This window comes from Hydra vulgaris, chromosome 13, assembly GCF_038396675.1.
Source record: "Hydra vulgaris chromosome 13, alternate assembly HydraT2T_AEP".
Lineage (NCBI taxonomy): Eukaryota > Metazoa > Cnidaria > Hydrozoa > Anthoathecata > Hydridae > Hydra > Hydra vulgaris.
In genome coordinates, this window is record NC_088932.1 from 23,670,898 (window position 1) to 23,698,844 (window position 27,947).

The 27,947-nt window shown below is 25.6% G+C and overlaps 3 protein-coding genes across 3 annotated transcripts in view; all 3 read left to right on the forward strand.

Annotated features, from left to right (window-relative positions):
• LOC136090284 (HAUS augmin-like complex subunit 1) overlaps positions 1–4,028 on the forward strand; it is a 38,066-nt gene extending 34,038 nt beyond the window's left edge. Inside the window, exons 5-9 of the mRNA XM_065816581.1 lie at positions 2,678–2,801; positions 3,145–3,204; positions 3,475–3,546; positions 3,624–3,671; positions 3,796–4,028. Coding sequence (XP_065672653.1) covers positions 2,678–2,801; positions 3,145–3,204; positions 3,475–3,546; positions 3,624–3,671; positions 3,796–3,846 — 355 coding nt within the window. The 3' untranslated portion in view covers positions 3,847–4,028. The remainder of the gene's footprint in view (positions 1–2,677; positions 2,802–3,144; positions 3,205–3,474; positions 3,547–3,623; positions 3,672–3,795) is intronic.
• On the forward strand, positions 3,995–12,650 carry LOC100199077 (vesicle transport protein USE1). Its single transcript, XM_065816582.1, has 7 exons — positions 3,995–4,351; positions 6,356–6,405; positions 7,062–7,137; positions 7,273–7,426; positions 8,632–8,668; positions 9,548–9,701; positions 12,289–12,650. Exons 1-7 carry the CDS (start codon positions 4,238–4,240, stop codon positions 12,472–12,474), a joined length of 771 nt encoding a protein of 256 aa, XP_065672654.1. The 5' UTR covers positions 3,995–4,237; the 3' UTR covers positions 12,475–12,650.
• A 2,489-nt stretch (positions 12,651–15,139) lies between these two features.
• The window catches only part of LOC100210997 (uncharacterized), a 31,794-nt gene continuing 18,986 nt past the window's right edge, over positions 15,140–27,947 (forward strand). Inside the window, exons 1-2 of the mRNA XM_065816583.1 lie at positions 15,140–15,214; positions 25,627–26,307. Of these exons, the coding sequence (XP_065672655.1) occupies positions 15,163–15,214; positions 25,627–26,307 (733 nt within the window). The 5' untranslated portion in view covers positions 15,140–15,162. The remainder of the gene's footprint in view (positions 15,215–25,626; positions 26,308–27,947) is intronic.

Below are 27,947 nucleotides of genomic sequence, written 5' to 3' on the forward strand. Positions count from 1 at the left end.
ACAGGTTTCAAAACATTCTTTTATAAGACTGTGACACGTTTCAAAACATTCTTTAATAAGACTGTGACACATTTCAAAAAATTCTTTTATAAAATCATGTGACATGTTTCAAAACATTCTTTAATACTCTTGAAACTATTCAAGAAGTGTTTTTTAACTAAAAATTAATCTACCTGAATCTTGTTTTCTTGTATTCTGGAAAATGACATATGGTTCTAATTTTTTAAAATCTTGAGATTATTCAGACCCATCTATTAGAAGACCTCTATAGCCCAATTGGTTTTCTAACTCTCATTAGCTAAGTCTTTAAATCTTTAATTAGTTAACTTCTAGTAATTTATCTTGAATTTAACAACTTACTTTCTTATTATCAATAATTGATCCTCCTGCAGACTTAATACAGGTGTATGGAATTGTTAACAATATAGACATTGTCACATGGAGTGAGCTCCGTGTCTTTTGTGTTGGCATTTCAAATTCAATGAAAACTAGGGGACATTACTTTCAGGCCATGTTATAAGATTTTGTTGCGTAGGAAAATCATAACGCAAGTAAATGTAACTTAACTCAATAGACATATTAACTCAATAAACATATTTACATTGTTAAAGTTTAATTCCCAAATTTAACTCAATAAACATATTTACATCATTTAATTCTAATTACTTCAGTTGCGTATTATAAAGTACTGGATTGTAATTAAGTTTAATTTGGAACCACATTGAAAATTTTTGAAAGTCTTTATCTTTATAAAATATCTTTAAATTAATCAATATTGTTATAAAAAAAAACTATAAATAAAATTTAAATATGTTGTTTGACAAAAAAAATATTTCCTTATTTTAAAAAACTTATTTTATCTTTTTTTTTTTTTCTTTAAAACATTCCTCTTATGTTTAATTTTTTTTTAAATGAGGGGGCAATTTTTTATAGTTGAATTTCTTAATAGTCAAAAAATAAATTAAAACTATCAGCATTTTTTTTAACATTTTGACTTTAACAAAATCTTTGCATACTACTCATAAACTAGTTAATCATTTCTAATCGATGTTCATTTTATTATCAAAAAATTAATGATAAAGAAAAAACATTTGTTAAAAAGCAATTTCAAAACTGAAAAAATAATCTTTTCATGAATTTGTTATATAAAATTTACTAAAAAAATACTCTAACATACTTTTAATAAATCTAATCATTTTGCCTACAGGCTTGATTATGGTTTATTTGGCAATGCATATACAGTTATAAGTGCATTAAACACTTTGGTATATTAGCACTTTCGTAAGGAAAGGAATAAAAATTTCTTGATTTGAAACTATAAATAAATAAACAAAATTGTTAAAATAAATACGAACATTTTATAGTAACTTGAATTAAATTTATTTTTAAAAATTTCTTTTCTTTAACATAGTTCAAAAATTTTAGCAGTAAAAAAAGATGTAAAACAGAGGGTTTTACAATTTTTTTAATTAATTTTCAATTTCAATTAATTTTAAAAGTGTTTAAATTAAATTTAATAAAATTAATTTATATTTATTAAAATTTAATAATAAATTTAATTTAAATATAATAAAATAAATGTTTTTTCAAAAACAGAAAATAGAAAAAAATTTATTTTAACTATCTGTTTTTTTATCTAATAAAAAAAATATTTCACAAATATTTTTTTACAATAATTAATTACTGCTTAATGCAATTTGCATAAACTATTTCAAAAGACTGTTTAAAAAATAGCCTTACTGAAAAAAGTTTTTGCATAACATAAATAGCTGTAATACGCGTGGGTAAAATTGCCATTTCGTACGCAAAATTCAAATGGTGTAACGCTTCTTAACAAGGCCTGCACGTTAAATTGACTAGGGTAACCATGTAAAATTGCGAGTTGAGGCATCAGTTTTTTACTCAGACAAAATGAGTAGTCAATCATTGTAATGCATTGTCATCAATTTTTGTATGCACTGTATCTGTTAACAGTTGATGCAGAAATTTCAAATAACCTTAGAAAAAACTAATTAAAGTTCATCGTTATTTAAGTTCATACTTCAATATAATTCATATAATTTTTTCACTATATTTCCATATAATTTTATAGAATGACTATAAATAAAAGCTTATTAATTTAATTGTGCATCATTTATTATAAATATGTATGCTTGAAATAAGCTAGCCTATATATAAAATAAATATATAATAAAAAAATAGCTCTTGAAATATTAAAAAGATTATGAAAAACTCAAACAAGGATTGTATAACTAATTATTACTAAATTTTAAAAAAAATGCATTACAAGGAGTAAAAAGCATGCAACATGCTTATATATATATATATATATATATATATATATATATATATATATATATATATATATATATATATATATATATATATATATATATATATATATATATATATATATAGGGCTCGAAATAAATGCCTGTATATACATATACATAAGACTCTAAATACCATAAATTTAAAAACCCTTTTTTTATTATAAATAATATATTTGATTATAATATAATATATATATATATACATATATTATATATATATATATATATATATATATATATATATATATATATATATATATATATATATATATATATATATATATATATACATATATTATATATATACATACATATATTATATATATATAATTTTTATTTACTAGGTGTTTTTCTTCATTAAATGAACTTTCTTATAATGATGATTTAATGTCAGAAAAAAGAAGAAATGAAACATTGCAAATGAAAGCAAAAGTAGAAAAATATAGACAACAAATTGAAGATTTTATGGTATCAATTTTCAGTATTTATATTATGTTATGGTAATGCTTCTGCTCTTTACCTGCGCCAAAAGTTAATAAATTAAATCCATTTTATAAAAGATCTTGTTAAAAGTTTTGATAATTAATATCTTATAAGTTTTATATAGTTTGTTTTTTATATATGTTACATTTAAACCTTGAGAGGTACTTGAATAATAAATTATTCACTTTAGCAAAGTTCACCTCCTGAGGCTCCCCTCTAGAGCCTTGGGTTGTGAACTTTATAAAAAAGATTATTTAGTAATAATAAAATTCATTATATTTTAGTAATTTAATATTTAGTAAAAATATTTTTGTTTTTGAACTTTTAGGCTGTAAATAAGTTTGTTGACAAAAAATTTCATCATGAATCACTAATAGAACTTTCAAAGGTTTTCTTTTTTTCATTTTTATGTTTATTTTTTATGTGTTATAAATAATTTTTGAATTATTTTTTGTTTAATTTTGTTTTAAATAATTTTTATATGTTAATTAAAAATTACAATATAACACGTTTAATATTTTAATTTAATTATAATAATAACACGTTTATAACTTATAAAAGTGTTATGTGTTTTATTGTTCATAGATTTTACAAATCTAATTAAATCAATTTATAAAATTAAAAAATGTAGTTGACTTTTTTTTTTCTTTTGAACCAGGATTTAGAAGTACTTAAAAAAGAGTTGATACCTCTAGAGTCCAAGTTAAAAACTTTTAAAAATCTTCCCTCGGTAAGGTTTTTTTTTTTTATTTAATGCAAATTTTAACATTTATGATACTAAAATAATTAAATTACTTTTAAATCTAGGACTTAAATTTAGCTAAAGTTAAAATTGAGGAAACAAGGCGTGAACTAGTGAGTCAAACAAATAATCTTGTATTTTTTCTAGCAAAAATTTGTTATTAAACTGTAGAACATAAAAAAGTGTATAAGATTTTATTATATATTAGCATTGTTTTTATGTTTGTTAAACATTTAGGAAAAACTGGAAAGTGAGCTTCAAGTTGACATTAATTTGATTGAACTATAATAGAACTGTATAAAAGCAAAAAATTACTTTGAAGGTTTTTCTTAAAGAAGCACTATTTAGAAGGTTCTCTTAAAGAAGCTTTGTTTGAAAATATTCAATACGTTAGTTGTTTAAATATGAAGAAATTGTGAGTTACAACTACAGTTAAACTTATGGATTGAAAAAACATTTAAATATTTGAATTTTATTGATTGTTTTTTATTTATTTTTGTTTTATTTTAATTTAAAAAATCTTAAAGACTATTTTAAATAAAGTTTAAACTTATTTTGTATAATAATTAAAATGCTTTGCTTTTTATTTCCTTTTCTTTTTTGTTATGTAATATGCTAATAATAAGCTTTAATACCAAAGTTGCAATAAAAAATAAAAGTAAAAGTAAATAGTGAACAGATGGCTCCACATAATAAAACAGAAATTGATATTCGCCGCTTGCTTCAGCAGTGTGAAAAAATTGCTTCAAGTTCTTACAGTGAGGAAAAATCAATTGATTGGAGACTATCAAAGGTAAAAAATTTCATATCATTATCTTTTTTAACAAAAAAATTACTAAATACAGTCAAAAAAAAAAATTGTCATCACAGTAGTCATTGCAGCAAAAGTTGATCTTAGTTTAAAACAGCTCAACTCTAAATACCATTATAATGGTTTTCATGACAACTCACTTTGATGATGGTGATTTTTTTAAATAATGTTAAATAACTAATTATCAATGCTAAATAAAAAGACTCCTGTTGTGGTGTACGACACTCTATAACCCTTGTGAACAATTTATTAATAGGCTCAACCATGATTTATTTTTAGTTAAAATCAATACTAATAACGTTAAAGGATTACATTGGTTGCTAGGGGTTATAATGATAAAAGATAGAATTGTTATGATTTTTGATTCTATGAAACCACAAAACCTCAGGCACAAACAATTTATGTATCTCAAAAAAATTGCTTTTATTCTTGAGTGTTTGGCTGGAATAGAGTTTGATGATAATGGCTGGCAGTGCCAAAATAATTTAGATTGTTTAGAGCAAGGTAATAGTTACAATTGAGGTGTTTATTTCATTTTAAATGCAAATACAATCAATACAACGCAAGTTCAACAAAAAGAAAATCTTGTTCCAGTTAACATAGCCTACGAATGGATTACATTTGTTTTTCAACAAGAATAGGCAGTTTGCCTTCTGAAAAAAAATAAATAATTAACGGACAATGACTTGCACCCTTTAAAATAAACAATTTAAATCAACCTAAAGTCCATCAAAAAGATAACTTATTTCAGTTCATTTTCAATTCCATAAATCAATATTTGAATAATTTGTCTGTGTAAAAAATCAAGTTGTAAATTAGTTAAAAGTCATGCGCAAGAACAATTTTTTTGTGTGCGATGTAGAAAATGGTTTCATTCGGATTGTGACAGTAGCAAATAACAAAATGAATATTATCAATGCTCAAATTGTTTACTAGTTTTAAACTATTTTCATTCACAGTACCTGTTTTATATTGGAAAAAACACAGCTACCTTTAAAAAAAAATTTTTTTTATATCTATTACCATATTTTTGTGCAAAACCCAGGGTTTAAAGGTAAATTGTTTAAAACGTTTTTTATCAGTAAAATTAGGTTGGGCATGTGATACAGTTAAAAAAACTGTGAAAAAATGGGTTTTTTTCTGAGTAATGAGTTAAGGTTATTTTTAAAAATGTTAAAAAACTTAAGAAACCTTTAAAAAAATAGATCGCTGAGGGTCGTCATATTTATTAGGAGTTTTTTTTTATCAATAAAATTAGGTTGGACATTTAATACAGTTAAGAAAGCTCTGATAAATAGTTTTTTTCATAGTAATGAGTTGTTTAGGTAATTTTAAAGAATTTTATAAACCATAAAAAATATTTCAATTTTATTCTAAAAACAAAGATTCAAACAGAATAAAACCATCAGTTTTGCACTGTTTTAACTTTGCATAAAACATAAAACGACAAAGAAACAATTTATAAAACATATACTATTTATCAGCAAATAAAAATATATCAGACTTTTGCAATTAAATAATATTTACAGAAAATTATGTGAAATATCTTATAACATTTCTGCTTAAATTGTTTTGGAATCTATATTCAAAGCTTGTATTAAAATATTACTTCAAGGTTGTTTTTTTTTTTACTTATGAACACAATATTTCGTTTAAGTTAATAAATATAAAAGCAATTTTTATTGTTTGTAGAAAAAATAATTTATCAAGCTCAGATCATTTTTATTTCATTTTTAATGATGTTTCGAAAAAAAAAGTTTAATAATAATATTATTCTTCTCAAAATATATTTTACAGTTTTATTATGTCAAATCAATGCAAATTAATAACATTTCTGAGATAATGCTGAGAAAATGTGTGTATTTTTTTTTTTTTTTTTTATGCAAAATATTTTTTTTTTTCAATTTTTTGTTTGTTTTATTTTGTTGTAATTAATTATCTTTTTATATATTTTCAACTCAAAAAGTTTTAATTTTTTTTTTTTAGTATTTGCAGTTTTTGGACCGTCAAATTGAATTTTTAGAAAGAAGTGAACAGTAAGCCTTATAATCAGGAATGTGAAGTCTAGAGACACCAGTTTTGAATGTCATATAATCACTATTTGTTATTGTTATTTGGTGTCCAGGTGCTCAAGTTAAAAGTAATTTAATAAGAAAGTATTAGTGTGGAGCTTTTTTGAATTTTTTAGCCTATTATTATTTCGCTTTTAATCCTTGGTGTCTTAGGTTCCATTATCTAAATTAAATTAATAAGTTCCTGTACCCTAAATGTTCTGATTTTTTTTTCTTAAAGTATTCCATAAATCTCTTAACTTTTTCTGAGCTCCTAGACACTAAAGATCAAGAATAAATAGTGATTTTGTGAGTATCAAAATGGGAGTCATTTTAAGACTTTGTATCCCTGACTATAATAGTGTAAAATTGAAAATGATAAGTTAATTGTATATTTTTTAAAGCTTGTATATTTTGTACACAAGCCAACTTTGTTTTTTTTTAAATGAAAGAGTTTATATTTGTTCATAACTGATGATGTATTCATTTACAAGTTTTCTTTATTTACTATTTAGTCATCAAATTTACTCTAAAGCATAAAAATTTTAGTTAAGTGCTGATGATAAGTCATTATCATCATTCTCATTGTCAAATTTTATTATGCATAAGCGCTTTTTAAGAATATAATTTTAATTTTACAGAAACAAAAGTGATTCACTGAGAGAGTACAAAAGAAAAATATTGTTTCTTAAAGATATTGTAAAGGCTGATGAATTGGTAAAGCTATATTTTATTCATATTTTTCATAATAAAATTATTAAAAATTTTAAAATGTTTTATTTTATTAGTTTAAATGGAATTTGGATTTATAAAATAAAATTTATAAAAATCACAGGTTATCTAAATTATTAGAAAAATCCTCTGGAGAGAGTTATGTTATGTAACCATTTATTGCCATCAGCTGTGATAAGCAGTTCATCTACAGAAGGAAGTGGAAATTCTACAAGAGATCTTCATTTGCAAGTCAAAGGAAAGCACCAGAAAGACATAAGAAAGGAGTTGTTTGGTATGTTTATATCTTCAGCGAATGGTAATACAGTCAGTTGAATACAATATGTGTTTTTATAATTTTTAAATATTTTATATTTAAGTTTTTTTTTTTGTTTTGTTGTCAATTTCTTTGCAAATAACACTTTTCTAACTATATTTTTAATTTTTTTTACTTTAGTAATTTGTACTGCCTAATTTTAACTATAATTTTGTATACAGATGAGCAAATAATGCAACTTAGGATTTTATTTTAGATCTTTAATTTAGTTTAAGTTTTCATTTTATATATATTACTGACTTTTTTACTTTCCGTTAGACAAAGTCAGTAATTTATCATTCAATGATTGGTCTTTAAAATATTTTATCCAATACATTTAAACAACTTGAGAGCTTTATTTAAATCCATTTTACAATTTGGTTACTGTAAGATCACATTTTTGAAATTTACAAAAGTTCAAAACTAAGTAACAAATGACACATAACTACGTCATTTAAGATAAGTTTTGATTCAAGCTCAGTAATTTATCAAGTTATTTTATGCAATGTTATCAGTAATTATAATTTTAAATCCACAGTTTTGATTCCAGTAATTTTATCAAAATGCATTGTTATGATGAGGTCTAACAAATTGCATGCATTATTTTTGATTAATTGAAATGTATATCCACATGTTGACTCAAAACTATCTAGTTTACTACGGCTGGTGGCAAAAAATAGTCATTTAACATTTTAATGAATGTTTTTACTGTGATCGCATTGATAAGGTTTTTACCCGCATCCAAAACATCTGGTCTTTGTTATATCTTTGATTTTATTTTAGTTATATCTTTTATATCAACAAAAAATTTTACTTCAATTTAGAAACATATAAAACAATTATTCTTACTCTACCAGCAAACTAAAAGTTTCGTCAGTTTTTGATGGTTTTTTTCTAAAATTTACTGCCCAATTTTTACTATTATAGAGTATAAATAAATTTTCAAAAAAATCTCATGCTAAAGCAAAAAAAAAATTATTTTTGTATTTCGATGAAATCTGTTGAGATCTTCAGTAAGTAAATTGTATAATGGAAAGCCATCTAAGCCATACAAGTTTGGAATTAAAGATTTAAAAAAACTTTAACTAAAAAAAACTCCATCCTGCTCAACATTATATATATTTTTATCATTTCATTTTATATTGAACTTTAATAATAAATTTCTCTTTTATTTTTTTTTTGAGGGGAAAATATTACTGGCGATGGAATTTACAGAAGGAAGTATGTTGTTTGATGTTTTTTCATATAGTGAAATGTGTGTTTTGTGAAACCGTGTTGCCTATTTTAGTTTTTGCTATCTTTTGAGCTTTTTGTTTTCCTTTTGTTATATTTTGCTACCTGTCAAATTCTCTAATGTTTCTTTTTTTATGAGCTTTGTTTTGTTATAAAACTTTTTATTGTTTTAGAAAAGTAGGCAAAAAAAACAAACTTTTAATGCAAAATGTAAAAAAAAAGTTCTTTTAACTCTTATATACAAATTATTTCTTAGATTTTTAAAATCCTAAATTTTAGTTTTAAAATAATATAATGAATAATTTAAGTAATTTAATAAAGAGTACTTATTATTCATTGATTGTTCAAGATTTGATCCTCAATTATTATTTTTTTTTAAACTTTCATTTCAGTTGGACTACTGTTTGATTTTTTATTTCAAAAGCTAATTTATTTAAATTGTCACTTGTCAAAATGCTAAATTGATCAAAAATCATCCATAACAACTTTTTAAAAACAAATTATTAAAAGTTTTCAGTCCTGCTTTAAGTTCTAACACAAGTAATTTGTTTAGAAACAGTTTAGTGATTTTAGTGATCATTGCATCACTTTTCATGAGTTTTCTATACTCTTATAAATAAAGCAAGCAGCTTTATTTATAAAAGAGTATAGAATATATATCTTTGCGTTAAAATCTTATTTGAGTTCAAAAGCTAACTCTAAAACAAGAGAACTAATAAACTTTTTAGCTGAGTGAATAAAAACTTTTTATTTGTGTTTATAAGCAAACTTGAAAGAAAGGAAAATGAATGATCAGTGTTGATTAGATTTATTAATTAAATGCTGAATTTAAGTTTTTTTAAAAGCTCAAAACATTTTGCTGTTTAGAAACCTTAGTGATACTGGTAAAGATAATTTTGATGAAATCATTAAAGCTCACCACGATATGCAAGAAAAAGTTGCAAATGAGATGATTAAGATGGCGCAATCAATGAAGCATACATCTCTTATAGCTAACAAAATAATTAAAGATGATAATTTAGTGAGTTTTCTTGTTTTTATATATTTACTTTATGTATTTGGTTTTTTATGGTCCATTTCATATATTTAATATGATTTTAAATTGGAAATATTAAATACTGTTATAATAACTATAATGTGATATAATAATGTTATATAATAATATATAGTAACTAGAAATAAAAAAATATAATAATATTAATAAAAAAAAAGAAAAAAAGAAAGCGATATATTTTTTCAAGAGATTTTACAAATTTTATGCTGACATAATTTTTCAATTAAAATCATTTAAAAAACTACAATAATACAATTAAAGTTATGAAATAAATAAAACAAAAATATGGCGACACCTGTTTTAGTGGTTGACCACCTATTCTGTTTTTTGCTATGCATATAAATTTGAACAAGAAAGAGAAGAATTGAAAAATCTAAAACTAATTGAAAAAATCATACAAAAAATTAAAAATACGTAAGATGTTATAAATCTTTGGTTTCTCAAAATTATTATTACTATTAGTAAATTTCTATATATTATTGCCGAACTTAATAGTGTTAGTAGTGCCCATTCGAGCATTTTTTACACAGAACCCCTGGCAGCCATTGCAACCGAGGTAGTGGCGAGAAAGAGTGGCAGCACATTTTGTTGTAAGAAAACATGTATGAAAATATCAAATGTACATAAACTACAAATTAAGTAATGTTAAAACATACTGAAACATTTACCAAGTTTCACAGTTTGACTTTCACTTAAAAATTGCATTGCGTTAAGCTCTCCTTAATTTTGATCTATAGCATTTATTTCCATTAAAAAAATTATTTTATAGTTTTAAAATTTTTTTTCTAAGTCAATGTGCCAGCATGGCCGAGTGGTTAGCGCGCAGAGCTTTTAAACACAAAAGGTATGGTTCGAGTCCTACCACTGGCAACTTTTTTTTTTTAACTTATTAAAATTTTTTTAAATACAATATTCTTTGGAAGTTTTATAGAGATTATATACAAACATATGTAACAATATTATATGTTTAACAAACAAAAATGTTTTTAAAAAAGTTAAAAATTCGAAAAACATCAAAACACTGGTAGAAAAAAATTGTTGTGTATGTGTCATGATTGAGATACTTATGTTATTAATGTGCTCGGGTAATTAGTCCTAAAAAGCTGCATTTGGTCTGAAAAAAAAATTGTCTGAAACTTGATAAAGAAAAACTTTAATAATACAATCCTGCTACTCCAGAACATGCTGCTGTGAAGGTAAAAAACAAAAAAGCCTATAGCTAGAAAAAACCTTAAAACTTTATTTTGACAAATAAATTTTTTTTTTGCTGCATTTATCTTTTTACTATAATTATATGGATGATACAACAAATATATTGAAATGAGATAATTAGAAACAAAATTTAAAAGCTCTTAACCAAAAAAAATTAAAAGTAATTGCAGTTCAGTAAAAATTAAAATTCATTAGTTAAATTTAGTTCAGTAAAACTTAAAAACTTTAAGTATAGTATATTGGTGTTTGCAAAGAAACATTATATGAATCTTTTTTTAATATAAAGTAATTTTTTTTTCAACTTTATTGTATATGCAGGTTTACACTTAACCATCCCTATATAAACAATATATTTAAACAAATATTTTATTTGTTTATATATATTGTTTATAAAATGTGAAAAATCCACTTATATAACGTTTTATTCAGGATCGTATGTAGTATAGGTAAACTTTTCTAATAATTTCAAGTCTTTTTTGCTCAAGCTGTTTTATTTTGATTTTTTGTAGATATATTATTATATTTAAAAAAATTAACAAGATTGAGAAAACACGAAACATATTGTCTCATCCAAGTGGAAAATTTGAAACTTCAATTTTGGGTTTGGACCTCTCTTGATAATTTCTGATTGCTAAAATTATGTCATCTGCTTCTTAGACCATTAAAAATGATAGATAAGGCTTTTTCGTAAATCGTTGAAGCCACAATTTTTTTGCGTATATGACATCACTTTGTGGCAAATTACTTTCACTTATTATTCACAATTATTATCACTTTATGACATCACTTTGTGGCAAATTTTGGCAAACAAATTAGAAATAAGATTTTATTTAAATTTTTAAAAAAACTCCTTCTATTAAAGATATATGGAATATATTTTTATAGGATATATTTTAATAAAGACAAATTATTTATTTATTTCTACTGTAATAAATACAAACTCTTATCCATGAAGTGATATATCTGTACCAGTTATATATCTTTTTGTGCGATTGTATGCACCATAATTAAAATTAATCAAAAAATGTAAGATAAATGCAAAAGGAAACTTCTTGATGCATAAAAGTTTTTTTTGCCACAAACTGACATCATTATGCAAAATTTTTTTGGCTTATATTTGATGACTATGAATATGTTTTAGATCTTCTTAGTTCCATTTGTATAGCATTACGTACAAGCGCCTATTTTAAACATTTAAGTATTAATACTAACTTTACTATTTGTAAAAATAAATGTGAGTAATTTTTGATTCGAATTGTTTTCTATGATGATCTTGATTTGTCACTTTTTTATGATTTGTCACTAATTATTGTATTTTTTTGTATTGTATTATATTTTGTAGGAATTAGAAAAAGCTACAAAAATGGCAGAGCAAAATAGCAAAAAACTCAAAGTAGAATCTGATCGTTTGGAAGAACTTACAAATAAAACTTGCTCATGGACAATTTGGATTATGCTTATCATAGTTTGCGTTGTTTTTATAAACATGATTATTTTCATTAAGTTTTTTCCAAAGAAAAGAAGATAAAACAAGTGATAAGAAAAGTTAATAAGTTAAATTGGAAGCTTATTAAAACGTTTTTATAGAATATTTTAAATGGAATTTTTATTAAATATTCAAAGTTAGTAATAAAAATAAAAAAAGCTTAAATTATTTATTTTGTTAAAAGGTAATGGTGAAATTGAAATATAAATACTAAATTAGTTTTGTGTTTTTATTTTCATTTATTAATTAATTTAATGGTTTTGACCATAAATGTTAACTGTATATATAATGAAAAGAATATATAACTAAAAAGTTTATATATAGTTATATATTATTCCAAATTCCCAAGACATTTTGTGTTCATATTGAAAAGAATGTTTAAAAAAAATGTTTGACCTGAATTTGAATGAATTTTTGAAAAGAATATATAACTAAATTAATAGTTTATATATAACTATATATAAGCTATTAGAGAGTATTAAAAAATCACAGGTGTTTTATAAAATTATGTTAAAAAAGCATTATTTTTCTCTTTTTTGCTGCTGTTTTTTTTTAAATGCATGATACTACAAAAAAAATATTCATGTAAAGTATTATTCTATTATTAAATATCTGACTTTAGGAAAAAAATTCCTTGTTTAAGAAATTTAAAAAACTCATAACGTGATTAAATCTTTTTAAATCTTTTAAAAGCCATTTTTTACTTGTACCATTTTAATGATATTCCAAAAATCTTTTATGAGTTGATATTTTTGTTTATTTTATGGGTTAGCTTTAACCACAATTCATCGAATTCTTGTCAAAAAATAACTTTTTTGGTGTAATCTAATTGGTCAAGGTCAAACCTGAGTCATCATGTAGCGCTTTTCAATGGCACCATATTTATCATGCACTGATATATATGTACAATTTGGTTAAAAAATGGTATTAAATAGCAATTAAAAGGCAATTAAACTTGTAATAGATTCTTATAAAACACAAATTATTCCACCAAGTATTGAAAAAAATTGTTTCAAAATAAAAATAGAAAATAAATATTTAATAAGTATTTAAAATAGAAGTTATATTAAGTACTAATAAAAATGTGTTGTAAAATAATATATATAAAAAAGTATATATATAGTCTTATTGTTGTAATTGAGGAGAAATAAGTGATATACCTTTTTAGATATGAATCTATGTGTGTGTGTGTGTGTTTATATATATATATATATAAAAAATAGGTTGGCAGAAAAGTTTTTGCGCATTTTTGTTCATAAGGCTAACTTATTAATTTATGCATAAAATTTAATCAAACAAAAAATAAAAAGCAACTAGTAGTCAAAGTAGTCGCCTTCCGAATCGATGCAATTCAACCACATATCCGGCAAGATGTAGATTCCAGAATGGTAAAACTTTCGGCACTTCGAATCAAAGAAATTTTTTAGATTTTCCTCAATTTCATCAACATTTCGGAACTTCTTGCCTCTCAAAAAATGTTCCATTGATCGGAATAAGTGATAAACACTCGATGCCAAGTATGGCAGGTGCTCCAAAACCTCCCAACTGTCGTCTTCCAACCAATTCTTTGTGATCTGTGCTGTGTGAGGCTTTGCATTGTTGTGCAAAAAAATGACCGGAATTCATCAATTTTGCAACTTTTGCTTGACTCGATCAAATGATTTGGGCAACTTCAGACGCGTTCAAATTCTACTTCAATTGAAAATTGAGCAGCAAACGTTTTTCTTCTCGACTAAGTTCCATCTCGAGACAACTAAAGACAAATTATATATCAATGGATGTGCAAGAAATAGGGCTATCAAATGGTTAAAAAAAAAATCAAAAAATATGTCAAGAAAAAGTTACAAGCCAATACGCGAGAACTTTTCTGCCAATATATTATATATATATATATATATATATATATATACACACACACACACACACACACACACACACACACACACACACACACACACACACACACACACACACACACACACAGATATACATACTTAATCCTGAAGATGTTAATAAGATTAATAAAGTTAAAAAAAAAAATTTATGTTATTTTTTGCTTGTTTTGATTTATACTGTCCACTGGTAATACCGCGCTCAACTTGTTTCTCTGCGCAGCGGCCTTGATCGTCAAGGTTCGTGTTTCGGAGTTATAGAGTTGAGAGAGGTTTATAACCACAAGTAGCCTCCTCATCTGAAGTGGCCTTCTCGACCTTGGGGAGGTGAATTACAGAAAAAAAAATACTGATTATTTTGTGATGTTCAGTTAAGTTTTATATTAACTTCCTTATAATAAAATAATTATAAATAATGTTTGTTATTCTATTATATTATATATTCTATACTATTATAATGACTTATGAGTTTTAAGAAAATATATAAAAGTTTAAAACAACAACAAAGGATAATTTTTAAATAAGTAAATATTTAAAATTCATTTTTAAATATATATATATATTTAAAAATTAATTTTAAATAAAAAAAATTTAATTATCCTTTTTAAGTTGCTGTTTTAAACTTTTATATATTTTCTTGCTTTTCATAACAAGCAAATTGTTTTTAGTTTTTTTTTTAATGTTTTGAAAAATTAATAATTTTTTTCTTTTTTTGAAAGTTTTTTGTGAAAGTTCTATATTAGATATTAGTGTTATATTAAATGTTATTTTAAATGTTATATTAAAGTAACTTTTGTATTTTTATTAATAACTTAAAGAATAGTGTATACGTGGAAACATGACTTCACCTAATATTTTGTTTGTTCCCAGAAGCTTGAACTATAAAACAGGTATTTGTTTTATATAACAGGTGTTTGTTTTATAATGTAGTTACTAGAATTAAAAATCCCCTATTTTAGCCATAAAATAAATCGTTAGCTCTTCAGCAAGCTTTTACATATATATGCACATCTTTTGGTGAGACACCTTATATATGTTTCAGTATATTTTTATTTTATAATATCCGCAATTTTTTAACCAGAAATTTTTGTGTAAAACTAAGCATTAGTAAGTTAATTCAGAAAAATATTTTTTGGAAATAATTTTACACAATAAAATAAAAAATTACTTTAATTAATTATTTTTTTTACCTAAAAACATCAGTGTTGAACATCCTAACAAAGAGATTTTTTTTTAAATAGTTTTTGTGACCTTTTATTATTGAGTTGGGTATATTTGTGTTCAATTTGACATGAAGTTAGCCATTCAAGTAACTTAATTTTCTTCAAAATGAAGAACTCTTTTTCTTTTTTTGATCTCAACGCCATAACAACATCTACCAAATTTCACTGTTTTTTAAATGGAATTGAGTTTAAATGCTGTGTTTACTGTTCTACATTTAGATTTATGTTCTACTTTTTTGATTGTAATTCAAGAGATTAAATTTTGAATGTTCAATCTACAAAATTTAACAGTTTTTGTGCTAATAGAAATAGATTTTCTTGCAGTATTTTGACAACTTGTTAATTATTTTTCCATTTGCTTTTGATCTTGGTTGATTGTTCTTATATTTAAGCATTTTGTAATACTATTTAAGTTGCTTCTTGAATCAATTTAAATTATTTATATTACTTGAACATCTTAATAAATTAGTTGGAGTGAGCTTGCAACTTGCAATCCTTGATTTCAGTTCCCATTCTAGATTTTATCTATAACAAATTAAATAGCTTTAAAAGTTTTTGAAAGAAATTTGATCCTGATTAAAATTATATTCAGAATAGTGGTAAAGGTTTTTTGAAAAAAAAATTCATCAAAAAGTTATTCTTTACAATAAAATTAATTACTTTATTTTGATGAATTCAAAATTCTGTTAATTTAAATTTAAAATTGATAAGCAATAGACATTTCTCAAATTCTATTGTGCAACAAATTTTTCAGCCTGAAAAAGGGGCCAGTAAAAACACAAATGTAAATAGACTTAATTCATGATTTCACTCCTAAAGATCTCTTATTCTAAACCAAGCATCATCAGACCAAAAAAGATGAAATAAAGTGGAAAAAGGATTGTAGTGTGTACAACTGTGTTGAAGTTTGTTTTATAACAACGGAAAAGACTAAGATTGTTCTATTCTGGAGATAACTTTGAAATAATGAAACACACCAAAGTGTGTGAGTTTCAATTTAGCCATGAAAAAATAAAACTTAGTTCTAGATGTGGTTAAAAATCTATAAAAATAGGAAATAAAGTTTTTAATTACAAGAGAATTTGCATTGAAAATCTCCATGCAAAATATCCAGAGTTTAACGGGTGATGCGGAAGTTATCGGACAAAATAAAAACGTCAATAACTTATTTATAAATAAAAAAACAAACTACTATTATATTTTTTTTAAATAAAGCATTTATCTTTTAATAAAAATATATTTTTTATATGAAAAAACACCACCATCTGCAATTGATCTCAATTTTGCTCTGAAGCCTTTCATATGCGACTGTAAAAAGTTTAAATCAATTTCTTGTAGTTTTAGTTTAATGCAATCAATTAAAACTTGCTCTGTTGAAGCTTGCCAATCTCAATCTCCTTCTGTGCCAAATGTCCCCAAAAATTGGGGGCATTTGACACAGAAGGGGATTGGATTCTTTATCAACGTATTTATAGACATATTAGTCCATCTAATTTAGAGAATCTTTAGAATAATGAGAACTTGCTAAATCTGGCCAAAATAAATAGTTAAAGTCTCCATGATACTTGTGAATAAATGGAAGAAGTTGTTTTTCTAAACATTCATTAATATAGATTGATGAATTGATTGCTACAGCCTTGGAAGTGCGAAACAATGGCTCGGACATACCACGGTCAGATATGGCTATCCACATTAATAATTTTTTTGGAAATTTCTCTTTTCCTATAAAACGAACACTTTCTGGGCATGTCTTTTTGTTGTTTGTGTAGTATCCAGAATTTCCAGGCATGTTGTCCCCTACAAAACAAAAGTTTTTTTCGTCATCAATGACTAGAAGCGATTTTGTGTTATAGAGTTGGTTAACTAGTTTCCTGCTTCTTTTCTTTGCCTTTATTTGTTGTTCTATTGTGTATTTTGGAGTCTTTTCACGTTTTCTATATTTAATATTCATTTTTTTTTAACTGACGACCAATTGTTGATTGATTTACACCAAATTTAATACCTATTTTTCTCTGGCTGACCCCTTTTTGATTGTTGACAAGTCTCGTTAATTCGGCTTTTTTTTCTCTAGTCCAGGATGTCGGACGACCAGGGTGCTTTCTATCAGAAAACGATTGAACAGTTTTAAGTCTTTTTAGGTTATCATATATTGTACTTCGAGCAAATCCTTCCTTTTGAAAATGATTTACGATTTATTTTTTTTTATATTAGGTTTATTTACAAAAAACATTTTTAGTCGCTTTCGAAAAGATTCTTGTTCAGCTGCATTTAACCTCATTTTAAATAATTGTGTTTCAAATAATAAAGTTTATATTTTATAGAAAGTTTATGCCTATGCATAAAACCACAAAAACTAATTATTATGCTCAAATAATGAAATTAGGATTTGTCCGATAACTTCCGCATCACCCGTTACAACTAATATTGATAAAGAATATACTAATATTGATAAATATTGATATAGTTGATTCAAGAAAAAGTTTATATGGTGAAAATTGTAAGCTGTTGTTATCCATAAAAACAATCACAGAAAAAAATTAGAACCATGTCATAAAAACTCGTTCCAAAAGTATAAAAATTTGAAAATAATGAAAGACTAATTGAAAAATAATCTTTTTAATTACAAAATTTTCAGAAGAAAAAAAAATAAAATAAAGTTTCAAACCAGAATTCAAACCCGATACTAGGTCAAATATTAAATAGATTGAACAACTAAAAAAGAGCTTTAGGAGAGTGGCGATTCTGTAATGACTGATAGGATTTTTTTAATAAATGATATTCTTAAGCCTTTAGGTCTAACTCTTAATATTCCAGCCTTTTTAAATAAAAGAGATCAACTATCACACATAGAAGTTATAAAAAACCAAACAATAGCAGCTTTACAAATTCATCTGTTGAGTACCATTCAACAAATCATAAAAAATAATAAAGTTGAACTGTAAGCTGCTTATTGTGTAACCCTATGGATATTCTTATAAAACAGTAGAAATATAATAAACCTAATATTTATTATTGAGATAAGTAGCATGACAAAAAAATATTTTTTATAAAAGTAACTCAACTTATCAATCACATCTAAAATATAGTATTTATCAAAATCAAGGTTCCTTTGTAAGCATAAACTATAAAACACAATACTCCTGAGAGTAATGAACCAATATAAAATATTTCTTTTGCAACCTAATCTTTAGGATTTGCATTACTCATCGCGTAAGGAAAATTAATTTCAATTAAATATACTTTTGAATCAAATAAAACAAGTCTAATTGTCTTTGTGCAAGTCTATCTTGACTTGCAATAAGTCAAAAGTCAAAGGATGCATGGTTGGATGCATCACCAAGTCAAAGGATGCATGGTTGAACTGATAATCTGTTTTTAACTGTTATATTATTTTGATTTAATTAACAAATCAGTACATTTTAAAACTTTTCTTATGCAATTAATTTTTCCTTGGTTTAACCTTTTTTTTGCATTTTTGGATTTTTGTTTATCTTCTGTAAATTGTTTTATCAAAAATTAACATTTGATTATCCAAATATAAATATTATGTGCGTTTGATGATTTTATTCTGTATTTTATCTCTTTAAACCATTGCGGACCTTTGGTTTAAAGTTTTTTTTTTGTAGTAATATATTTCTTCTTGCAAAGCAATAATTCTTTTCATAAACTCAGTTTCTTTTAGAGGATAATACCATGTAAGGTATACATAAAAAGTTACTGGGTAAAGTAAGATTAGAAATTGTAATGGCTTTGTTTTCAACTTTAAAAAAAAGTTTGTTCACCTGGCAAAAATTGGTATGAAACTGAAGATCCTTAACACTGCATGCCAACTTTTGTGATTTTTTCTAAAGTTTTTTTAATATTTTTAATAGAAGTAAAACAATTGTTTTTGATTTTAAGGAACTTTAAAAACAGTTTGAGATAACAAGTCTTCGAGTCAATTTGTTCAAATCAAATCAATTTGTTCAAATCAAATCAATTTGTTCATCCAGAAATTAGCTATATTAACAGAATTTAACTAAATTAACAGAAATTAATTAAAATTAATTAAATTTAACTAAATTAACAGAAATTAATTATTAAGTAGTAATAATTAAGTAGAATAGTGTCGCAAAATTTTGAATGTCGCGAATTTGATTGTCGAAAATGTGAAAAAGGAATAGTGTCGCAAATTGTCGCATGATTGATTGTTGAATAACAGAATAAGGAGTAATGTCACAAAGTGTCGAAAACAAAAAAACAGAATAGTGTTGCAAATGAATCTAAGGAATAGTGTCGAAAACAAAAAAACGGAATAGTGTCGCAAATAGTGTAAGGAATAGTTTCGAAAACAAAAAAAAGGAATCAAAGTTAACTTTTTTTGGAAACAATAAATATAATAAAAATAAAATTAAAATAAATATATATTCGTATTAAATGTTTTCAATAATATATATATACATATATATATATATATATATATATATATATATATATATATATATATATATATATATATATATATATATATATATATATATATGTAAATTATGTTAGTGTATTTTACAAATAGAGTGCTTAATGTTCTTAAAGAACAGAGCAATAATTAATTAGTAAAAAACACTTATCTAACTTTTATCTTCGACTTGAAGTTTCACCATTGCTGGATCATCAGGAAGAGTTACTAAATCTCAAAAAAAATTCAATTTATAGAAAAAAATATTTTACAGGAAGTTATAAATTATTATAAAAAATTTTTAATTACCATATTTTTTTGTTAACGGGAAGTTACAGAAAGTAATTATGAAATAATTTTCTTTGGAATGGGGATAGTTTAATTTGGTCATTTGTTTTTATAATTTTTTAAGAGGTATTTATTTTCGTGCCTACATTTTCGTGCCATAATTACTTTCTGTAACTTCCCGTTAACAAAAAAATATGGTAATTAAAAATTTTTTATAATAATTTATAACTTCCTGTAAAATAATTTTTTCTATAAATTGAATTTTTTTTGAGATTTAGTAACTCTTCCTGATGATCCAGCAATGGTGAAACTTCAAGTCGAAGATAAAAGTTAGATAAGTGTTTTTTACTAATTAATTATATATATATATATATATATATATATATATATATATATATATATATATATATATATATATATATATATATATATATATATATATATATATATATATATGTATATATATATATATATTAGGTCTGTCCAAAAAAATTTTTTTTTTCAGATTTGATTGAATAGTTGTTTATTTTGTGCCATTTTACATAGTAATTAACTGTGCAAAAAATCTTTACAATCAGATAATGTTTAGTGGGTGCTCAATGACCATAAAGTTTTACGAAAAATGTGAAAAACATGGAAAAAGTAACAAAGTTCCACAAATTTCTAAAACCCGGTTAATTAGATTTTTCAGATTTGATCAGTTTTAATTATCTCTAAATATTAAATTCTGAATACAAATTACAATCCACATCCACTTTAGACTGGTTTATTAGCAGAGAAATTAATGAAATAAAATACTGCAATACGACTAAAGTTCTGCGGTTTTTGTTATATCAGAATTTTTCCAAAATAAAACACTAGGATTTTTGACACTTTGTCATTGATTAAAATACGAATTATAAACAAAAAAACATATGAGCAATTAACATTTAATTATCGTAATGTTATAGTTCGTGCAATGTTAATGCTAGCGAGGACTATAACTCTTCAGAGTACACTTTCTGGCATCTGGCACTCGTTTTCTGTGATCCTCAACCACCTGAATTAACCTCTGCATTTCAGATTCATTCCTTGTAATCGATTCATTAAACATCGACATTAAAGCCACAGATCGTTCGGCAGCATCATTTACTACTTTCAATGAATATACTAAATTTTTTCCTTCTTGGTATTCTGGGGAATCACTCCAGGTAGCTGGATCGTTGTTGAACAGAAAATCAATATCAACCTTCATTGACCGCAACGCAATGGTTTTGAAAGTTTTTGACTGCTGCTTCGGAAATCGTTTTATTCACAACTGCAAACTGCTTAAGTTGCTGAAACAGAAACAAGTCATTAACTGGAGCATCGCTGACATTTGTGCATGATATCCAAGATTTTACATAAACCAGACTAGCAAATAAGCAAAATTCACAGAGATTTTTTTCCTCTTTTGTGGTCAACTTGAACTCTTCACGAAATAAATAAATCTTAAAACAATAAATAACCTTGGCCATCCATCGAGCCATGTGATAAGCACCAGGGATCTTGAAATGATAATTTTTCTCTTCTTGATCAGGCAGTTTTCCAAGTATTAACAGACAGAGATCCATGATTTCTTTGTAGTCATCCCTTGGCATTTTAACATGCAGGTTTTCTTTGAGGAATGCAATCACTTCATTTTGTAGTTCTTGCACCAGGGGTATTTTCATTCGAATGTCATCCAGAGGTTTAAAATTTCCTTGATTAACTTTGGGCCAATATTGCTGAAATCTCTGGAAAAGAGGTATGTTGGGACCAGATGATGGTCCAAATAGTGATCCAAACACTCCTGCTACTATGATCTCATGAACATGGTGTCTGCAAGCGAAATATAACAAATTTCTACCTATATGTTTCTCTAGAACTACACATGCACCATTTTTGGCGCCAGTGTTAGAGGCTGTAGTATCAAAACTCATTCCAATAACATCACCAATTATGTCCTAGAAATTAAGCAGATGAATAACTGCTTTTGCTTGGGCTTCTCCAGTTCCAGCTGATAGTTTTGCTATTCCAAGTATTTTGTCAACATTGTGACCTGTCACACCTACAGATAGCCGGTCAACATTTGCTTTAGGGGCTGCAGAATTTGTACGATCTATCATCAGTTTGCCATCCCAGTGGACGATTAATGGTGGTTTGTCCAAATCGCAGAATTCAGTTCGAACAGTGGCTTCAATATTTGATCGATGATAGGTTCGTTTTCTACGGACTGTAGAACGTGACAATGATCCATCATCGAGGTTCTGTCCACCAGCCCTTGTAATTGCTGCTGCTAGTATAGTAAATTTTGTGTCAGATAGATTAATTCTGTCTAATGTTGATGAAACATCAGGCGAGTCAAGAATTGTATCTAAGATACATTGTCGTTTTGGAGTACTTGCTAAACTTGATTCAGCTGACCCTGAAGAACTTGCTTTACTGACTTGTTGTCTGTAATAAACAGGGATTTCTATCTCAAAATCTCTATCAACCATTTTGTCATTATCAACAGCATCGTTATCGTTGTCATCACTATAACTTTCGTCATGTAAAGGTTCAATAACAGGAACTATTGCACTTGCACCAGATTGTCTTTGCTCTTCTTTTAGCTTTCGTTCTCTCTCTGCTTGTTTCCTTGCTTCATTTCTTTCTTCTAATTTTGAAAGTTCTTTGTCCTCTCCAAACATCACCATTTTTCTCTGACATCTCTGATCCAATAAAAATTCTTTATCTTCTTCAATTCTGATCATAGTTTCAGCATCCTTGTGGGCAATGTCAAAAAGTAGGCCAATGGTGTCTGCAAATGATTTCTCTCTCGATTTCTGAGAATCTGACAATCTGGATTTTTTTTTTTTTATTAATTTAAATTCCTGGACTAAAGTTTTCAACTTTAAGACTACATTCGGATGAAATGCTGTCGGAATACAGGCTTTATTCCAAATAATAATCAGTTCATCAACAGTTGTTTTAAGACTTTCAGGCAATGACTTTTTGGTTGAATTAAGATGATAAAAAAATGTTTTTAAAACATCAGATGTTAAGAGAAGAACTTTATCTGGAAGATTTGGCTCTGGTTGTCCAATTAAAAAGATTTTGGTTTGAAGTCGTGTAGAGATAGCAACACGAGATGATGCTGCCATTTCAATGATAACTGAAATATTATGAGAAAATCAAAACTCAATACCATATTATACAAACTTATCATTCAGTTGTTGGTTTATGCAGCTGCAGCAATATATTATAATAATTATTACTAAAGAAATTAAATAAATATTTTCAAATTAGAAATTATTATTATCTGCACTTAATAACAAACAATACACTACCAGACTACCATGCTAGTTTTCTGTAATAGGTTACTAAGGTTAGGTACTATCAAAATATTAATACATTTGTTGTCAAACTGAAATTCCAAATAAAAATAATATTTATACTTGTAAACCTTTTTATTCTGTTTGAACAAATTCTAAATTGAGTTAAATAATAGTATTAAAATTATGAATACAAATTTTAACAAAATGATATAAACACAGTTGTTTTAAACACTAGCAGACATTTTTTAGTCTGGTGCCCTGATGACAGTTAATCTGCTGCACTTTAATTAATCTATATAGCACGCAATCAGACAATATTTCAGTGGAAAAAATCTAACTAACCAGGTTCTAGAAATTTTTGGAACTTTGGAACTTTTTACACGTTTTTGACGTTTTTCGTAAAACTTTATGGTCATTGAGCACCCCCTAAACATTATCTGCTTGGAAAGATTTTTTGCACAGTCAATTACTATGTCAAATGGCACAAAATAAACAACTATGCATTCAAATCCGAGAAAAATTTTTTTTTCCTGTGTTCACATGAACAGCCCTAATATATATATGTATATATATGTGAGGCATCTGACCAAAACCAGTCGGATGTCGCGTTATGTTATATTGAGAAAACCATTAAAACATCTCAAAAATTCAATTTTTATCATTATTTATTTTTTTGCATAATTGTTAACAATGTAAACAATTATGCAAATAATTATAAAAAATAATAATAAAAATTGAATTTTTAAGATGTTTTAATGGTTTTCTCAATATAACATAACGCGACATCCGACTGGTTTTGGTTAGATGCGTCACATATATATATATATATATATATATATATATATATATATATATATATATATATATATATATATATATATATATATATATATATATATATATATATATATATATATCAAACAAAAATGTCTACAATATTTTGGCAACATCATGACAAAATGTTTATCGCAGCAAAAATGTTGAATGGAACCTTTACACTTTTAAACGTGAATAATTTTACAACTAATTGCTTATAAGTCATAGTTCTTATATAAATATTGATCAAGATAAAATTTTCTATCCAACCATAAAAAGTTTATAAGATTTTAGAGGTGTCAAAATGGATCCTTTTTTGCCCCTAAAATTGCCCCTAAAATTGCCCCAAAAGGAATGTTACTGTTGCGCAATCAACTGGGTTTTTTTTACACCCACCCAAAGACTGTGCACTTTCTCTCTGCCAAATTTCAGAGTTATACTATTTTTGTCTGGGTTTGACCCTATTTTTCACTAATTCTCTCCAACTACAATTCCGTTTTTACTATTTGCGACACTATTCTGTTTTTACTATTTGCAACACTATTCCAATTTTACTATTTGCAACACTATTCCATTTTTACTATTTGCGATACTATTCCATTTTTATTATTTGCAACACTATGCCTTTTTTTATATTTTCCACACTATTCTGATTTTACTATTTGCGACACTATTCCTTTTATTATTTGCGACACTATTCTTTTTTTATGTTTTCGACACTATTCCGATTTTACTATTTGCGACACTATTTCTTTTATTACTTGCGACACTATTCCTTTTTTTCATTTTTTACACTATTCCAATATTACTGTTTGCGATATTATTCCTTTTACAATTTGCAACACTAATCCTTTTTATTTGTTTTCAACACTTTTCATTAAATTCTTTTGCAACACTATTCCATTTTTTTTATTTTCTACACTATTCATTAAATTCATTTGCGATACTATTCCTTTTTTTTTTTTTTTTGCCACAATAGGCCTTTTTAATATATTCGACACTAATTCGAAATTCATTTTTCGGCATTATTCCTGTTACCCGTTTATCGCATTTGTTTACACTTTTACCCTTACTGGCCTCTTTTTCATCTTGCGAAAATAGTTCCACAATCGAATTGACTATGAGAAAGACCTATTTAAACTATTATAATTTTAACTTTTTATTTTCTTGTTTTAAAGTTCAGTATTGTAAGTTTTATTTAAACATTTTTGCTGAGGTTTTAGGGAGCACAAAGTTAAAAACGAAAAATGTTCAATATGTTACATTGCCTCCTCAAAACAATAGACAAACAGAAATCAAAGTTTCTAGTTTTCAAAATGCAACTCTTTTGGAAGATAATTGTCCTCCTGCGGTACCAAATACCCCAAATGACGAGGTAAAAAAATTAAGTTCTGAACAAAGATGGCCTGATATTGATGAACCTGTATGTGTTGTTTGTGGAAAATATGGTGAGTATATATGTGATAAAACAGATGAAGATATATGCAGTCTAGAGTGTAAATACAAACATTTAAATTGTAACATTGTTGATGATTTAATAGCTAGCAACGAATTTAATGAACTCTCTTTTGCCTCATTTTATGAGTCTAGAGTCAAGTATAAATTACATCCAGTAGTAGCATCTATGGCTTCTGAAAAACTTAATTTTATTAGAGATAAGTTTGAAATTAAAGTTAAAGGTCTACACAAAGCTCCAATATTGTTGGAATTTCGTGATTTTAATTTCCCTACTCAACTTTTCAAGAATCTAGAAGAAAATAACTATAAAATTCCTACACCAGTCCAAATGCAAGTTGTTCCACTGTGTATGCTTGGTCATGATGTGTTAGTTTCAGCAGCAACTAGTAGTGGAAAAACAGCAAGTTTTTTACTGCCAATTATATGGGCTGTTCATGAATGTGTAGGTAATATTTTTATTATTGAAGCTAGTCAAGTTACTATTGTTTTAATTTTTTTTTCTTATATATATGTATATGTATATATATATATATATATATATATATATATATATATATATATATATATATATATATATATAATATACTAGCTGGAGTTACCCGGCGTTGCCCGGGCCAATATTTAAACTGGCTTACCTGATATCTGTACACGAAAATGGGCCCAAAAATGGGCCCAAAAAATGGTCCCCCCTGACCCCGGGGTACGGGGTCAAAACCCAGCTAAGAACCTTCTCCCCCTCGAGGACTACCCCCATGCCAAATTTCATCGAGATCGGTCCGGCGGTTTGAATTTCTATAAAGAACAAACAAACAAACACACAAACACACATTGCCCTTTATATATATTAAGATAAGATATATATATATTATATATATATATTTTTTTTTTGCATACTGTATATATATTTTATCTCTTTATCTTAAATAAAGAGATAAAATATATATACAGTATGCAAAAAAAAAATAATTGTACACTTAAAAAAATATCATAATTTAAAAGATTGCATCAAAAAATCAGATAAGATATCTGTAAAAAAAATTTAAAAAATTTTTTTTTTTAGTAATCCTATCAAGCTTTCTAATCTATAATTGCTTTTCAAACCTATTGAATTTTACACAATTAATCTAATGGTGCATAAAATTGACTGCAAAAAAATATTCGTACAATTCAAAAAAAAAATTTTTTTGAATTGACTTTTTGATTTATGTAGTGTTTGTGCGACAGTAGAATTTATGTAATGAAGCCCTTACAGCTACTTTTTCAGCATAATATCATATTGCATAGCTAAATATGTAATATTAAATATATATACATATATATGTATGATTGCATCAAAAAAATGAGTTTTCTGTTAAAATTAAAAATTATTTTTTTAGATATCTTATCAAGTATTGTTTTAAGATCTGATTTGTGTATTGGTGAATTAATTACTTTTCAAACCTATTGAATTTTACACAATTAATCTAATGGTCCATAAAATTGACTGCAAAAAAAATAATTGTACAGTTTAAAAAAAATGTAAAATTGATCAAATTCTATAAAATTTAGTATCGAGTGGGGTCTCGTTTGGCCTAGATGGTCTCAGCTAGACATTTTGGCATTGAGTTGACCACATTTTGGGTCTCTTTTGTTGTTATTATATCCCAAGCACTCATTATAACTTCTTTAAAGTCGTCTTTGCATTTAAATGCTTGGTCACCATTTTTTCTGTTCAAAGTATACTACAAATTTTCTAGGGATTTAAGTCCAGACTTTGAGATGGCCATTTTAAAAGTTTTGTTATTTGCATCAAAGTATACCTTTGTTTTCTCAATTGTTAAGAAGCATATTCTGATTTGAGTCTTTGCTAGTGTAGCTGATAGAGGACAAAAATGCAAGAACACCAGTGCAATTGGTCGAAATATTATCATTATTTTGAAGAAAAATAGATTTGTTTTGGTAGCTAAATTAATTTTAAAAAGTTCATGAAAATCACAACATCACAGTGACTTCTCAAACAATCAGGCATTGTATTAGAGAATAAGGATATAGAAGTAGAGTACTTTGAAAAAATCTTTTTTAACTTTTAAACAAATAAAACGTTGAT

What these genes read in the sequence shown, in the direction of transcription:
- LOC100199077 (XM_065816582.1), top strand. Translation starts at nt 4,238, where the DNA reads ATGGCTCCACATAATAAAACAGAAATTGATATTCGCCGCTTGCTTCAG. An exon ending in TTGTAAAGGCTGATGAATTG is followed by an intron (nt 7,138 to 7,272) that starts GTAAAGCTATAT and finishes CTAAATTATTAG; the next exon opens with AAAAATCCTCTGGAGAGAGT. An exon ending in CATAAGAAAGGAGTTGTTTG is followed by an intron (nt 7,427 to 8,631) that starts GTATGTTTATAT and finishes TTTTTTTTTGAG; the next exon opens with GGGAAAATATTACTGGCGAT.